This window comes from Natator depressus, chromosome 10 (assembly GCF_965152275.1).
Source record: "Natator depressus isolate rNatDep1 chromosome 10, rNatDep2.hap1, whole genome shotgun sequence".
Taxonomy (NCBI): Eukaryota; Metazoa; Chordata; order Testudines; family Cheloniidae; genus Natator; species Natator depressus.
This window is the reverse complement of record NC_134243.1, coordinates 76802841-76819569: the sequence shown is the minus strand read 5'-3', so window position 1 is coordinate 76819569 and position 16729 is coordinate 76802841. Positions and strand designations below refer to the sequence as shown.

General features: G+C 40.5%; 1 protein-coding gene across 3 annotated transcripts in view; it reads right to left on the bottom strand.

Annotated features, from left to right (window-relative positions):
* CLPX (caseinolytic mitochondrial matrix peptidase chaperone subunit X) overlaps positions 1-16266 on the bottom strand; it is a 35037-nt gene extending 18771 nt beyond the window's left edge. For 2 of the 3 annotated variants that reach the window (XM_074966560.1, XM_074966561.1), the window contains exons 1-5: positions 15942-16108; positions 8798-8958; positions 7135-7252; positions 771-925; positions 49-208 (exon numbers count right to left, since the gene is read on the bottom strand). In XM_074966560.1, the coding sequence (XP_074822661.1) occupies positions 49-208; positions 771-925; positions 7135-7252; positions 8798-8958; positions 15942-16011 (664 nt within the window). In that variant the 5' untranslated portion in view covers positions 16012-16108. Of the gene's footprint in view, positions 1-48; positions 209-770; positions 926-7134; positions 7253-8797; positions 8959-15941; positions 16109-16142 lie in introns of those variants that run through there. The other variant, XM_074966562.1, reaches the window with a different exon arrangement.
* Positions 16267-16729: the final 463 nt, after the last annotated feature.

The window sequence follows — 16729 nt, the reverse complement described above, 5'->3', positions numbered from 1 at the left end:
CACAGAGACAATATACTTTATCAGAAAAATATGAAACATTCTACAAACCTCTTGGTGTTAAAGAAGTCTGCTTTTCAACTTCTGCTTGCTGTCTCAGATTAACTGGGATATTGTTGTATATTCTTTTGTAATGATTGTACACAGCGACTGAAAGCACCTTCTTGGCAAAACACTGACCAACAACATACTTGTCGAGGTAGTTGTAAATCTAAAAAATAAAATTAACTTAATAAATAAATAAAAATAATTATATTTCTAAGCCACCCATGCACCATCAAAGCATTACAGGGTGCCAGAGGTACAAAATTAACACAGACAGATATCTAAAACTGAACAAAACCTGAGTTTAAGAGACATCAAATTCTGAAATTCTAATGCATAAAAGGAGCTGAACTCCAAGGCTTTTGGAGCACAATGTGCATGGCCCATAAATGGAGGCTATACTAACTGATCTAAACAGATTTGATTTTTAAATTTTGTTTCATGGTCTGTGATATAAACTAATAAAGGTTATGGAACTGAGTATTAACTATCCAATACATAAATACAACCAAAGATTATGAAACTAACAAATTTTTCCTTCAATAAAATACTTCACTATGTCCTATAGAATACAAGCAGAAAATCTTTAAATCTGGGAGAACTAATTTATCATTTCTTGGATTTATGTCCCAATTGAACGTTTTAATTTTAAAAATCTGTATCAAAGTTTAACATTCAAATATGCTATAATGCAGATAAGTAAACTGCAGTGAAATTAAGAACCATACTTTTTTCGGCGGAGGAGGTGGCTTTTGTTGGAATGCCAATTTCACAGCTTCTGCTGCTGATTCAGGCTCTTTAATGATGCTCTTCTTTGAGTCTGCCTCTGACAGCACAACAAAAAAATGGTGACATTTTTCACACTTCACAAAACGGGTGGAAGCTATAAAAAAAAGTAAAACGAAGTGGTAAGAGACTCTTTAGACATTCATTCAACTTTCTACTTTCATGCTACACAGAACATAAACACCTGTAATAAATTTCAGAGTAGCAGCCGTGTTAGTCTGTATTCGCAAAAAGAAAAGGAGTACTTGTGGCACCTTCGAGACTAACATTTATTTGAGCATAAGCTTTCCTGAGCTACAGCTCACTTCATCGGATGCATTCAGTGGAAAATACAGTGGGACATTCTGTTAATTCCCTCCTCTGCCTCTAAGTATATTTTAAGTTGGGATAACATCAAATCTAGAGACAATATTAGTAAATACTCTGCATTTACACAGCACTTTTCATCTGTTCACCTCAAAAGCTTTACAAAGCATTTAACAGATGGTGAAATTCATACAGAGAGGCAAAGCAATCTGTCCAAGATTAGATAGTGACAGACCTAGGAAAAGAAGGCAGGTTGCTATTTCCAGTTTGGTGCTCTGCTCAGTAACAACTGTATTAAAAGGATGAAATTCACCCAAGTGTGGCAACCCCTTTCATGCTACTTGAGATATGTGAGGGAGCATAAAAAACACAGGGAGCTTTGTAATTCTGTATGCATAGGGGAAGGCACATAATTTGGCTCTGAACAGACTAGCACAACTGAATCCACAATACACAATACCGAGAGAGGTAACAACTACTGGGCCTGGCCCACAAGCTGAAAAAGTAACAGTGCCCCCTTCATGTGTGCTCCCCTGCATGGAATTAATCAGGCTATCATGAAAGGTGGACGTTGGGGTCTGGAAATTTCCCATAAGACCACAGACTATACAAAACTCTGCTTTGTGTCAACGAATGTCTAATCAATTTTGAACAATTTATATCTAATTAGTATTTCAGTTTCTTTTAATGTAGTATGGCAGTATATTGAATGGCTTCAATCCAAATATATTAACTCAGTAGTGACAATTTTTCAATTAACACATTTAGACTATAGGAAAATGTGAAGTATAATATATATGACTTCCCCTCTCCAGTGAGCAACATTTGGTTATCACTTAAAAAATTAACTAATAGTGTTCTAGATTTTTTTTTTTTTGAGAAGTCATAATAAAAACCTCAAGAACAAATAATAGATTTTCTTAAGAACATTTTGCTGCCTTTGGGAATCAATTTTTAGGACAGCAGCAACTCAGACTTCAAAGGAAGATTCAAAGAATCAGATTCAGAAATACTTTATAACAACTTGTGGACTTGCCCTATTAAAGCTATTGTCTGTTTCAGAAAAGCAAAGAAAATGGCATCTGTTCTAGATTATTTCAAAGAACAGAACCATAATCCAACATAAGTGTTCAATTCCTGCTCCAGCACTTGAATGTCCTCTTAAGTGTGCCAAATAGGTGCAGTATGACCTACTTCGACAAATAACTACTCCTTATTAAAATGACCAGGTGAAGAACTCTATAACAATCTTCTGAACTTTTAAAAAGTCTCTAGAAAACAGATTACACAGCCAAATTCTGGGTAATTTTATTGTCGACCTATGATAAGAACCAAAGCATTTTTGACATCATGCTCACGCTTCCCATAGAGCAGATGTTAGGAGAAACTCATCCAACAGAAAAGATACATACGATTCAAAATTCTGTAGCTGCAAAAATAAAATTAGATTTTTATTAAAAAATATACAAATCTGTTCATTTTAACAGATTATCGAAGTGCTGCTGCTGCACTCATTGCTCTTAATCCTATTCCTTTAAGCAAAGTGAACAGAGGAGATGGAACACTCCAGGGGTAACAGCATGAACCGCTGATATCGTAGGAGGGAGGGGGCAAGTGAAGAAAAGCAAAGGTCACTCACTTGCAAGCTACCCTCCTATGATAGTACTATCGATTGCCAGTATCACAGGAAGAGTGTGTGCATTTGCACAAGCTCAGAACATCCCGGATATCCTTATTGACTACAAGTACCATGGGAGCATTCTCCTCCCTCACATAATGCTAGCACTCAACATTAGCACCACAGAATGAACATGAATATAGGTTTCAGAGTAACAGCCGTGTTAGTCTGTATTCGCAAAAAGAAAAGGAGTACTTGTGGCACCTTAGAAACTAACCAATTTATCTGAGCATAAGCTTTCCTGAGCTACAGCTCACTTCATTGTATGCATACTCACTCTCTTAAGCATGGGAACAAAAGAAAAATAAAGGAGATGCATTACATTTTGCACTTTTACAGCAGCTTTCTTTGGAAGATCTCAAAGTGCTTTACAAACATTAAACCTCCCAATACCCCTCTGAGGTAGCTACTTCCCCCATGTTACAGATAGGGAAAAATGCAGCACAATGGTGATTTTCTCTGAGGTCAGAGCAAGTCAGGGACAGAGCTGAGATTAGCACCAAGATCTTCTGACTAGGAGTTTCATGCTCCGAACACTAGTTCATGCTCCCTCCCACAGCTGTGACAAAGGAAAATAAGATCACTTAGTTTCCACAGCAATGCTCATTTTCAAATAAGAAGGAACCAGAATTACTAGAAAACCGTTGGAGGCTGTTTTTTTGGTTTGTTTTTTTGGGCTGCCGAACACTGTCGTGATGCCTCACAGACGCTGTAAATGTAAACTTCACTTATTTTAGACTCTAAAACGATAAGGTCAATGGCAACTGGCAGAACATTTTGCATCACCAGCTTCACAAAAGGTCACACTTTTTAGCAATTTCCTCAGGACAGAGGAGGTATAAGAAGCCCTGCAGATCTCCAGAGCCAGCAATAACGTTATATTAATAAGTACACACAAATGTCTATGCAATAGTTCCAATTTCAAATAACTTCACTGGCATGATGAGGTCTGCAAACGTTTAGATACAACAACAGGTAGTGAAAAGGACGTTAAGCTTGGCTGTTGACTTGGCTCCCATGGCATGCTGAAGGCTGTGCACACTACAAGTCAGTATTTATAGTGGTAAGGTGCAAGCCATGTCACACCACAGCAGAGCATTGCATCAAGTTTTTGCACATATCATGTGGGCAACAGTATTATTTAAAAAGCTTGAATCTATACTCTGGGGTGGAGACAGTTATTACACTGCAATTGCTCTAAGAGAGCATGATGTCAAGGAAAAAGGGGCAGGAAATCCACTAATTTCCTAACAGGTTTCAACATGACAAGAAAACCCTGCTCTGGAGTATGCAAAGGGCAGGGAATTCATCCCGGCAGAACGAGGTGATGACAATGCCTGTTTTTAAGAGTACTCGGGCTCAAAAGGTACAGGTGGTTTTGACTTCACCTCTCAGGCATGAATTTTCATCTCACTGAGGGAAGCACTGATCACAGGATTTCCCTCCACACAGCCTGACACCTAATGCCAGGTACAAGGAGAGTTGAACAAATGGGTAAAAACCACCAAGATCCCTCCAAAGAGCCCAAGAAGATGAGTGTGTTGGAATAGCAGAGAATCACAAAACTATTGTGCAAGGTTTGCAGCAATGTGATGAAGAAGCACATTACAAACAAGCTGCACTGGAATGTCAAGCTGTCACTCCACCACTCAATGGCTCTTTGCAACTTGATTCATTTATAAAGAAGCTATTTGACTCAATTCCATTTTAGCATTCTGTTAATCATCTCAAGATGAGTACAGAGTTAATTTGATGTTTAATTTTTTAAGTGTGTGGGGCACATACTGGATAAATGTGTTTTCCTTAGTCAGTAAATATGTAATTAAAACACTGAAGATTTACAAGTCAAAACAACAAATTTGTTTTGTCTTTTTAAACTAGTGGCATTACAAGCTTAGCTGAAAATGAAGTTACAGTCTGTTTCATAGAATACAACCACCCATTAATGGAATGGGAATGGAACTTGGATGGGAATTTTGACAATTTAAGGAGGACGAGAATACAGCTTGCTTCCCTACAGCTATTCTGCATTCTATAGTGCAAATAAACCCAGAAAAGAAAATAAGTAGAGTAAAACAAAAACAGACTGAGTTAGGGAAAAAAATGTACTCAAATTAACAGCTTGAAAGAGAACTGGAAAAAGATGTAAGGAGTCCAATGGATTCAGGAAGAAATTTTGATGTAAGCTTTAAAGGAATATCTGAAAAATTATAGCAACTACAACTGATTTTCTTAAAGATCATAGTTACTAGGAATCCAATGACAGCTCTCCCTCCCTTCTGTCTCTCTAACAAGCCCTAAACAAAAAAAAAAAAAAAAAGAGTTGGTTCCACTCTTACTTGTTGCAATGCTGCATTGTATAAAAAGACTCTTTAAATCCCAGTATCTCAAGAGGGATGAGAAATTAGGAATATCCAACTGCCCAAAAGAGGCCATCCTCTCACTGTATCTTGATGCTTGAGTTCTCTCAAACTTCCATCAGCCTCAATCCTCCAGATAAGGAAAGGTAATTGGTTTTTAGTCTTATGTGCCCCATGATATCCTGGTTAGGTTCCAGTCTGGCTCTGGTCTTCTTTTTAAATTGAAAATATCTCATCAGGCAAGCTTATCTCCTACACCATAAGAGTATGAGCTTCATGGTAAGATCACTTCTAAACACAGGTTAAAGCATGTCTCTCTGTTGTCCATGGACCCAACAAGTTTGATCTCTGCTCTGAAGCAGTTCTTGGACGATGTTTCCAGCTGGATGCACAGAAACAACCTCATCATCAGCCCTGGTCTTGGTGGTAACCTAGGTGGAGATAGTAATTTTGAGACTCAGTTTCCTGATGTCTTTGTTTACAACTGGGTGTCTTTAGAAGATGGTGAGTCAGATTAAGAATCTTCTCCTCACTTTCAACTACACCCTTTCTGTGGAAAGTCCCATATGGTGAACAGGGTCTGAAGTGTTTATTCCAGCTGTGCAATTAGGGCCGGATTTGCAGAAATTCTGAGCATATACATTTTTAACTAAAATCAACAGACTCTACGGGAGCTTAACACTTCTGAAAATCAGTCCCTCTTTCACACTGATCCTTTACCTGTCTTGGGACTATCTTGCAACACCAAGACATGTCCCTGGGACCATAAAGTTGGATAACTGCAGTACCTTCCTATCAAGGCTTATCTGTTTATAGTTTGTTCAGAACAAAGCATCAGAAATCTGCTTTTTAGTTTAGGTATCTGTGATATTACACCTACCCTGCACTCTTTACAGGGACTTTAAATTGACCTTGTTTTTAACCCTTAACAGCACGGACCTGGCTATTCGTGAGACCTCATCCTTAAGTCTCGTCAAAAGCAGCTGATGAATATTTGTGCTCTGACAACCCAATTTTTAGAGACCTCTGTCACTTGCTAGGTAAGCAAGAGTTTGAGCTTCACTCTAGTAGACCCTAAGGCATGGGATTCGTGCTGCTCTACACTACTGCCTCAGCTTATCTGTCCAAAGTGCTTTTAAGTACGACTACTTTTAATCCTATAGTTGTATTCCTCTCCCCATTGCTCCTCCATTCAACATCTCTGGTGTGCTACAACCTCTTTAATCTTCTGTTTAAAAGAGTTAATTCTAAATATTTTAAAGTTAATGTATTAAAATTCTTGCTGTACAGTATACTAAGTGTCCAGGGAAGGCAAAGGCTGCACTTCAAAAATAAGGTTGATCTTCAGTGGTGGTCTGGCATTTGATGTTAGAAGATTTTTTTCCCCCCCATTCACTGTGAACTCAACTACTCTTCTGAATACACTATGGCTCTTATTCTGGCCTACAAGGTCCAAAACATATATTTCTTCTAATATATTCTAAAATGTGGCGATTCTCTTAGTGGATCAGCAATTCAGACTACTCTTCCTATTGCTTAAGAAAAAGGTTTTAATGGTAAATAAGCAAAAAATCATGCACATGCTCATTAGAAAGCAAGTTAGGAGCTGAAGTAATATTGTCTACATGAACACCTCTTCTACTAAGATACAAAATGTAATAGTTAAAATAAGCTTACATTGTTCACAATGCTCTGCATACTGTTGACCGAATTCTGCTCCTGATTATACTCATGCAGTTCCTCCTGATTTACAATGTCAGTGACATTATTCTGGATTAACAGCATCATAGCTGGATATTTATATGCATGGCATAAGTATCTGAAATTCTCAGTATTCAGAATAAAACTTAGCTATCGGAACAGAATGGTTAAAATTTTAGTTTGGCAATAATGTCAATGTTTTATAGAAATGGAGAATCACCCATATAAATCAGAACACAATAATCCTTTGTTAACACTTACACACAAAGGTCTCTACATGTGTGCACAGGTCTCCACACTTTGGGCACCGCAGCTGGTTTCCTCCTTTCCCTGAGCTTCCAGAACTGGACTTTTTACTGCCTCCCTCACTGACAGATTTCTAATGAGAAACAATAAAATAATATTTCAATTGTTAGTTCCAGACAATGAATTTCAGATTTGTTTCATTATACATACCACAGTATATAATGAAAAAAGTTAAAAACTGGCAGCTAAAACTCTATTTTCAGTATTTGAAAAAAAGACTTCAAATATCTACAGTAAGAGAGTTTAAAATTTTATGCTTAAAAACAGGCTAACATTTTCCTATCAACAAGCCAGAAAAAGCACCGTGTCACAAGAGACAGAAGAAGTGACTAGTGATTTTGGATGCTCAACCTGAAATACATTTGAGACACCTGGTTTTTCAGAACGTACTGGCCACCCATCCTCTCAAAAACAGGTCCTTTCAAGGTGTCTCAAAATGAGTACTCAGAAATTAAGGCATCCAAAATCACAAGCCCCTTTTGAAAATTTAGGTTCTAACCACTAAGGCATCAGTTCCCAAACTTTTGAAAGCTGAGCCCCAATTTGGTAAAATTAAACTAGTTGTGCCCTCCTGCAGTCCCACGACACGTTATTAAAGGCCTATCCATCTCAACTTCTAAATTAAGGCACATCCCACATTTTGGGAAATAATAGAAATATCTTCTCTATCTCTCTCTGTCTTTTTTTTTTTTTTACATTCTTTGATTAGCAAGGAAATAGCTAACAATGTTGACACTTGAAATATCTTAGTTAGCACTCACTGAAAGATGGGGCTGTCCACATCTCAAAACTATTGTTTCAGGGTCTCTGCAAACTTATATAGACAACACTACATTGGTTACGCCCTCTTTACATTTTGAAGGTTTTCTCTGTAATCATAACAGCTATAGACTGACTTTAAAAATAATATATACACACACAGAAGCCTCTGAAAAATTAACACATCTGTCCATGCCCCATGGCTAGTCCTTCACATTCCATGAAATATCAGTGTAAGGAAAAGTTATTGAAGTACCCCATACACTTTCAAAATCCTACTTGCTGACTAAGGAACAACCCATCAGGTAAGCAGATTCTTCAGGTGTATGATTATTAGTTGCAGGTACAAGAGAAAGAACAGGGTAAAACAAAGATTGTAAGTAAGTTCATAACAAGAATAGCAATTAAACATATAAGACTAAAATGAGTCTTTTTCACAAAGCACTCTTTCTTAGTTCCATGGCAACATATTACAGAAGTAATTAGAAAACCATAATATTTTTGGTTTAAAGAAACCAAAATAAGATGTAGTCAGTTTTTTAAAAAGTGTTAAAAGACTTTCAGATACCACTTCTATGTGAGTTCCTGCAAATGTTTGTGATTTTATAACCATATTTCACAATATTTTCAAAATATTTATCACACTTTTTGCTGTCTGAAAGACCCAAACAATTGGGAGAAAGTGACAATAAAAGTATTTGTGCCTTTGACAGTACACAAACCATACAATGAAAATATTTTTCCTCTAATCTTTTCAGTTACAGTAATCTGAAGGGTAATTTGTAACACTAGGTAAAAATTCCAGAAAGGAGTGTGGTTAAGAGATCCCTTTAAGCAATAGATAGTGTATGCAGACTACCTTATTGCCATCGCCAGAACCATCCTTGCTCATGCCATCTTTTGAAGCAAAGTATGCTGGTGTTTCTGAAAAACTTCTAAAAGGAATCCTTCTTAGAGACCGAGTTTCAAAAGTCCCAATTCTTCCTAAAACAGCGAGACAAGTACGACCACAAGTAATACCTGGAAATGAAACAAATCCTGTAAGTCTGTAGGACACACATCTTGCTCCCCACAATTCAAACAAACTCTTCGCATAAAATAGGGAAAATATGCCACGTTATCTATTATTAGTTTGCTTTATGGTGTAAGAGAGAATAAGATATAATAGTTACCACTCTAGCTAGTATTTTACCATTTATCAGAAGACATCTGAAGTGCCAATATATTGTGTATTGAGACCCCCTTTTCCCAATTTCCTGAGTCCTTATCATATGGCAGTGAAAAGGACTTTGAAGGAAAATATGACTTTCCTTTTGGTCAAAAAGTCACCAGCATTTCAGAACAATTCCAAATAGGATTTATTTGAAAGTTCCTTCTGAAGCAGAAGAAGAGCTACAGTTAGATGAAGGAATACAAGTTTGATTGACTTAAGTCAACAGAACACTGAACACTACTTCTAAAGTCTTCACAGGGATGAATATATTTTCAATTAAGTTAACAGGTTAATTCAGCAGACAGTTCACATACAATGGGCATTTGAATTGTGTAATAATAAAAATTTAAATAGTATCCCCAAAATACCTCACTATGTATACACACATCCCCACAACATTATATACTACCATGAGGAAAAATACAGATTGAAAATGACAATGCAGATCCCATTTTTTACACCATTATAGTGTAGTGAAGATTTCTACTAGCATTATAGTCAAATAACAATTAGTCAGCTGTACTCAGTTAACATCAGTCCTCTAGATGTGTGTCCAAAATGTAATCACAATACAAAAGTAACCACTTAATATACTATTACACATTCTCTCATCTAACACATTAGCAGTGGCAACAAAGTCATTTAATGATTTTAATAAGTAAGTTTGTCAACAACTCTAGTTTGAACGAAAAAGTACATTAACAAAAAATTGCTCTCCTTTTTAATCCTGATGGCATCCCACCCCAGGCCTGATTTTGATTAAGCTGTATAGTGATTAATCAAGGCCATATCTACACTAGGAACGCTTTGCTGTTATAGATATACCAGTTTCTTATACCAACAAAACACTCCTCCTACGGACACAGCTTATACTGGCAAAACTGCACTTTTGCTGATTTAGCTTATTCTAGTTCCTCACCCCTCAACCCCCCAAAAAACCCACTCCATAAAAATAACCTATACAATGTATAACAGAAGCACAGTTTTGCAGGTTTTACACTAAGGATTTTAGCTGGCACAGCTAGGTCTGTCAGGGATCAGACCTCCTCATGCCTCTGACCACCATAGCCACGTTGTCAGAAGCCTGTAGCGTGGACACGGCCAAATTATCAATAGTGGTTAGTTAGCAAGCAGTACTACAGTTCAGCTCTCAATGTCCAAACGTCAGTTATCCAAGATAGCATTATGTCCCCACCTCAATATCTGTCATATCAAAGATTTTCTTGCTAATCCAAAATTATTTCAGGTCCCCTGCAACATTTAGGTAATTGAGGTTACATTATGCTAGTGACAGTTACAGAAAAGCGCAATCAGGATGAAAAAAACATCAACCTTTAACATGTATTATGAAATGAGGTAACTGCAGAGATAATAATGAAATGACCTTTGAAACGTCTCCTAATCATATGAAATGTACCATGTAAGTGTCTTAGCAGCGTAGTACACTGGTCTTCATTTGGCAGAATCAGAATCCTTGACACTTACTTGTAAACATTTCCAAAAGTCAGTTTCCAGGAATTTTCAGAAGGTCAGATTTGAAGAAACAAATTCTTAAGGGGGAAATGTAGGGGGGCTGTTATGTTTGGCAGCATGGCATCTTCTATAAACAGTGGGTACAAATTTTAAATTAAATACTCTATTTTTAACTTTGACTGTTTTAAATGATTTATTTCCAACATGAAAAAAACTCATCCATTAGGCTACCCAAACCGTTGGTAGTCTTGCAATAGCCTGGGAGAAATACTCCACATGTGGGTGGTTATGAGCCCACCTACACAATTCCTACAGTTTTAGAAGCTTTTACATAGATTAAAATAAAAGAAATGGTACAAAATTCAAGTAGCAATGATACATTTGAGATCTAGATTTCATGTTAGGGAGCTATTACACATAACTAGTAAACAATGTGAGGGGAATTCTAAGGGCCGACCTACAGGAAAATGCTACTTAACAATAATGATATAGCAGTACAGCATCAGCTCCTATTTTTTTTTTATTCCAGTTAACTTTGGACTGGGGTAGGTGGAGGAGGATTGAACCCTGGGAAGAAATCTCATCCACTGAAAGTTTATCATCTCAGCAGAACCTTCTCAAGCAGGGACACACAAATGAAGAGGATATGGATGATAGGATGAGTGGAGTTGGTTTGCAATGAAACAGAAAATGATTTCCAGTCATTTCTAAGACTGTTTATCATAAATCTAAGTCTATCATTTTAATTTATCAGGATTTTGTTAAAATAAGTTCAAAGACAGACATGTAATTTTGTTCCAATATTTGACCTTCAGAATTTTTCACTGGCTATCAAGTCCCCTCAACACTACACTTTATTCCCTTAATGCACACATTTCGTTATGAGAATATATCTTAAATGATTTAACAAACAACATTCTTAGGACTTTCAGCTTAAATTCTTGGTGTCAGTTGAGAGAGGAGGGTTTTTGAAAATGACACCTTATTACTTTAATACAAGGACAGACAATAATAAGGAAGAGTATTACACACAAACATACACACGGTCAAAGAAAAAGCCCCTGCCAACATCTGCTACTGCAAAGTCACAACCAGTGATATTTAATCAAATCAGATTTGCGGATTTTTTAAAAAAACAGTTTACTAGCAAGACACTACCATAAATTAAGGTAATTAAGATATATGTTTAAAAGGGACACTATCAACTCAAAATATATATTTAAAAAAATAGTTGTGTTTGTACTTGACCCTTAGTCCCAACCGATTGAAGATGTCTCTTGCCTGCTGCAATAAGAGAGAAAACTGAATCTAAGGGTTCCTTTTCTTTTTGTGAAGCTAAGGGAAATCATGAAACTAACTATACATAAACTACTGTCAAATGCACAAAGTAAACTGAAAAAAAAAAAAAAAAAGATTTCTCTTTCAGTTACTGTAATGTTAGGGCACGGGTGGGCAAACTTTTTGGCCCAAGGGCCACATTGGATTCCAAAAACGTATGGAGGGCTGGGTAGGGAAGGCTGTGCCTCCCCAAACAGCCTGGCCCCCGCCCCCTATCCGCCCCCTCCCACTTTCTGCCCCCTGACTGCTCCCCTCAGAATCCCTGACCCATCCAACCCCCCCTGCTCCCTGTCACCTGACTGCCCTGACCCCATCCACACCCCCCACCCCGACAGCCCCGCTGGGACTCCCATGCCTATCCAACCCCCCCCCCCCCCCCGTTCCCCATCCTCTGACACCCCTCAGAACCTCTGCCCTATCCAACCGCCCCCTGCTCCCTGACTGCCCCCCGGGATCCCCTGCCCCTTATCCAATCCCCCGGCCCCCTTACCATGCACCTCAGAGCAGCATGTCTGGCAGCCGTGCCACCCGGCTGGAGACAGACACACTGCCACGCTGCCCTGCATGAGAGCGTGGCGGCGTAGCTGTGGGGGAGGGAGACAGCAGGGGAGGGGCCAGGAGCTAGCTTCCTAGGCCAGAAGCTCAGGGGCTGGGCAGGACGGTCCCATGGGCCGGATGTGGTCCGTAGCTTGCCCACCTCTGCGTTAGGGATTACTTGAAAAAACAGTAGATACAGAATTTGAAGTTGGTGTCCTTTCAGTAAAATATTTTTACAACACTCTGAAGTTGAAAAGCACTATTTAAGTGGTAATACTAACAGTTAAATGTTTTGCTATTCAAACCTTGACAAGCATTACTTTAAATACCATGACAATCAATCTAAAAAGATTCTGCTGGGTTGTGATACTATTTACTGTGTGGTATTAGCTATGATACCATGGCAGTTGACACATTCTAGTTCAGTGGTTCTCACTCAGGGGTATGCATACCCCGGGGGGGATGCAGAGGTCTTCCAGGGGGTACAGCAACTCATCTAGATATTTGCCTAGTTTTACAACAGGCTACATAAAAAGCACTAGCAAAGTCAGAACAAACTAAAATTTCATACAGACAATGACTCGTTTATACTGCTCTATATACTACACGCAGAAAGGGGTACAGCAGTCTGGAAAGGTTGGGAGAAAGTTGTTGGCAGAGCATTTCAGGGCACCCTGCAAGAATTATCTTTTCACCCAAGCTGGGTTTAGGAGGGTGTAAGTAGGTTCAGAAGGAAAAGTTAGGTATCACCATCACCAGTACGAGTTGGTTAGATGGGAAGAAGGCTTTTCATGATACAGAACCATCTCGCAAATTTCAAAATTGGTTATTTTGGAGAAAGTTTATTGTACATGTACCTAAAGAGTAAAATAGGAAGAAATTTACTGCACCCATTTCCATAAAATGTAAGTAATCATAAAGTGCAATTTTCCAAGAATATTCCACATTCCAGTTGAATACCTGGTTTATTTCCACTCCACGTTTTAGTCAAAACCTGAGCAATTCAACCTTCCCCCACCTCTATTTCACCTTTATAGCAAAAATTTATTTTGAAGAAACTTGTGATTGGTTAAAAATAATCAATTCAAAACTGAAAAGCTTGTTGATACACAGTAGAGTATGTTTTGCTAAATCCTTATGTGTACTGCATGAAAAATAAAATTTTTTACTCAAGTGATTGCTATGTTTGACAGCAGCTATATAATGTGCAATACCTCTACCTCAGTTCTTCGTACTATTCCATGGTATCTAAGTGCCTCACAATCTTTTAATGTATTTATCCTCAGTATCCTAGTAATGTAGGAAAATTATGTTATCCCATTTTAAAGATGAGGAACTGAAACAGACACAAAAGTCACACATGGAGTCTGTAAATGGAGCAGGAGATTGAACTCAAGTCCCAAACTAGCACCCTAACCACCAGACCATCCTTGAATTTTCTACCATTTGCAGGGTTAGATCCATCAGTGACTGCAACAGGTGCCAACCACAAGCACCTAGGATACGGGATAAGAGTTGCAGGCATTATTATATGGCAAAATGTGAATAGTCTCCTCTACAACTATTACAGGAAGTTGGACTCAAAAATCATTTTTTGTTACTCTGAAATGTCTAGTTTTTCATTTCTCTTTATAGATTCAATTTACATTATGTATTTTGAATAAAGAAAAACACTGGATATACTGTTTATAGAAAATACTTGATTCAGATACTGACAAGAACTTTTTACCTTTTAAACTGTATTTGCTTTTAGAGGGTTCGTGTAAGGTAGAGAGTTCACAGTTGAAAATATTGATTTGAACCTCCCAGTGTAGGTCATGCTGGACTGGCAGATATGGAATCAGCTAAATGGGTCATTGCAATGTAACGATTAGCCCTTGTTGAACTACTACATTAAGCTATTGTTACTGAGGTTGACAAAACGCTGTGCCCACTACACATGCATTAAACAGGCACTGGCAGGTTTAAAAATCCTTACCTGTGATACTATCACCACCTTACACTATTAACATTTATGTTCCTTAATTCTTGCATTTCTAGTTTAAACTATGAAAATAAACTTGAAGGTTCTTGCCAGTCAGCCACAAGTTTATTCATCAACATGATGTTCTATTCTCATTAGTAATTAAATATTTTAAATCCTAAAACCCATTTGCACTTTTCTCTTAATACTAGTTTTGTAAACCTTTCTTCTAGTCACTCAATATGCATTTAGGCCTGAACTAACCAAGCGGCCTTTTGGACTTAAAAAAAAAAAAAAAAAAGAAAGAAAGAAAGAAGTGAAAGAGTAAACTATTGCTTGACTAAGGACCCTACAAAGATTGAGCAACACAGAAGTCTGATTAGAATGCCACTGGCTGTAAGAACCAGAAATACATTGCACATAGTGACTCGAGGGAGGTGATTTCTTCCAGTAAAGCCTAGTCAGGAATTAATAGGAGTATCCCCAACACTGCTTCTGCACTGACCCACAACAAAGCCAGCTGGATGGAGATTTAATATCTCTTGCCAATTGTACATTGGTTCTACGACAAATCCATTTCAAGTGAGCTATCCTACAAACACGTTTCAATGCTTGAACTCTTGCTATAAGCATGTTTGGCACTCTACAGTTCAATGACAGGTATGCTTCCTACTCCCCCCACCCCTTTCTCCAAACTACCCTCTTTACAAGAGCCATCGACTGGAGCTATACAAAGAAACAAAAACCAAGTTAGATCCCTCATTTTAGCCCCGACTCCAGCCCCAGCATTGAGCTTGCGATACCTCCCGTTCGTAACTAGATTATGGACACCGGTAATGTAGAGTCACGAAGCCCAGGCTAGAGAGCGATCACTGTGGCTAACGCAGGGCACCCCGCTTCCTTTGGACGTCCCTCCACCGACACTCCTTATCTGGGGGGCGATCGCCCCGTCGTTTGGAAAGTACTGAACAGCGGCTTAGTCCTTGGTGTGACAGAAGATACAGCGGGGCGAGGCACAGGCAGGGCAGATGCGTGAGAGCAGCCCCCCGCCGAGCGCAGGGCTGGGGCTGGGGGCGGTGGAGCGCCGGTAGAGGGGAACTGGGGGGTGCGGCTGGGGCTCAACCCCGCGGAGACACGGGGAGGGGGTGTTCGCCCCCGTCTCTGCGGGAGGATCCAGGCCAGGGCTCGGGGAGGAGCGGGAGCCCCAGCGCGGGGGGCGCTCACTGGGGCGCGGTCCGGACGACGGTGATGTCCCCCAGCGGACTCAGTCCCACCGGGGGGGAGTGGGAGGGGGGGCTCTCGGCCCGGGCCTTGCGGGGGGGGGGGGCTCGGCGGGAGTTGGCCTTCAGGGCTCGGTCTCCGGGGAGCGGGGGGGAGCAGAGTACGGCCCGGGGGCCGGTCTCCGGGGAGGAAGTACCCGGCCCCGTCTCTCTAGAGGACCCCGGGCAGTGGGGGCTCGCAGGCGGGCGGGGTCAGTACCTCTGTGCGCGGAAGGCAGTGAGGAGCCGAGCAGCCGCGCGGCAGCAGCGCAGGTGTTACAGGCGGCCATGGTCCCGCTCGGCCTCAGCGCCCCGCACCCGCTCACTAGGCCTCCGGGCCCGCAGCCTCCCGCGCCGCCCCCCCTCACACGGCTGCCGAGTAAACACCGCCCCTCCCCCTCCCCTTCCTTCCCCCAACTACCGTCACCACGCTCGGCGCTTGTGTGTCGTCACGGCCAGCGCGCTCCTCTCTCGCGAGCGCCGGCTCCCTGCGAAGCAGCCCGTGCCGGCCCGCACTGCATCTCGGGACACGTAGGCCGGCGCGCTAGGAGTGACGAGGTGGGCGGCCGGCGGCGACCCACAGCCTCGCTGGAGCGTTGCATGCCGGGAGCTGTAGTTCAGGGGGACTTTGCATGCCGGGAGTTGTAGTGCAGGTGGGGGAACTGGCAATGGGAGAGTGGCAGGGGTGGTGAGGCCTGTTGGCAGACACCTTGTGATGCTTTGGGTCAACCTGCTGATGTAGGGAGAAGAGTGATGGTACCCGGGTGTTGCCGGCGTAGCGACTGTGTCACTAGATTTAGGGACGTTTTGGTTTCCCTAGCGAGGAAAGAAGTATCACAGCGTCGGTGACAAATCTCACGACTTTCACTGCCCATGACAGCATCACTCACAAGCAGCAGCTCTGGTGTGAATAAAATCCATTCCACGCTCTTCTCACTTCGTTCTGTTGCCCTAGTCCCATGTCCTAGTCCAGGGGTTGCCAGCCTGAGCCTGAGAAGGAGCGAGAAT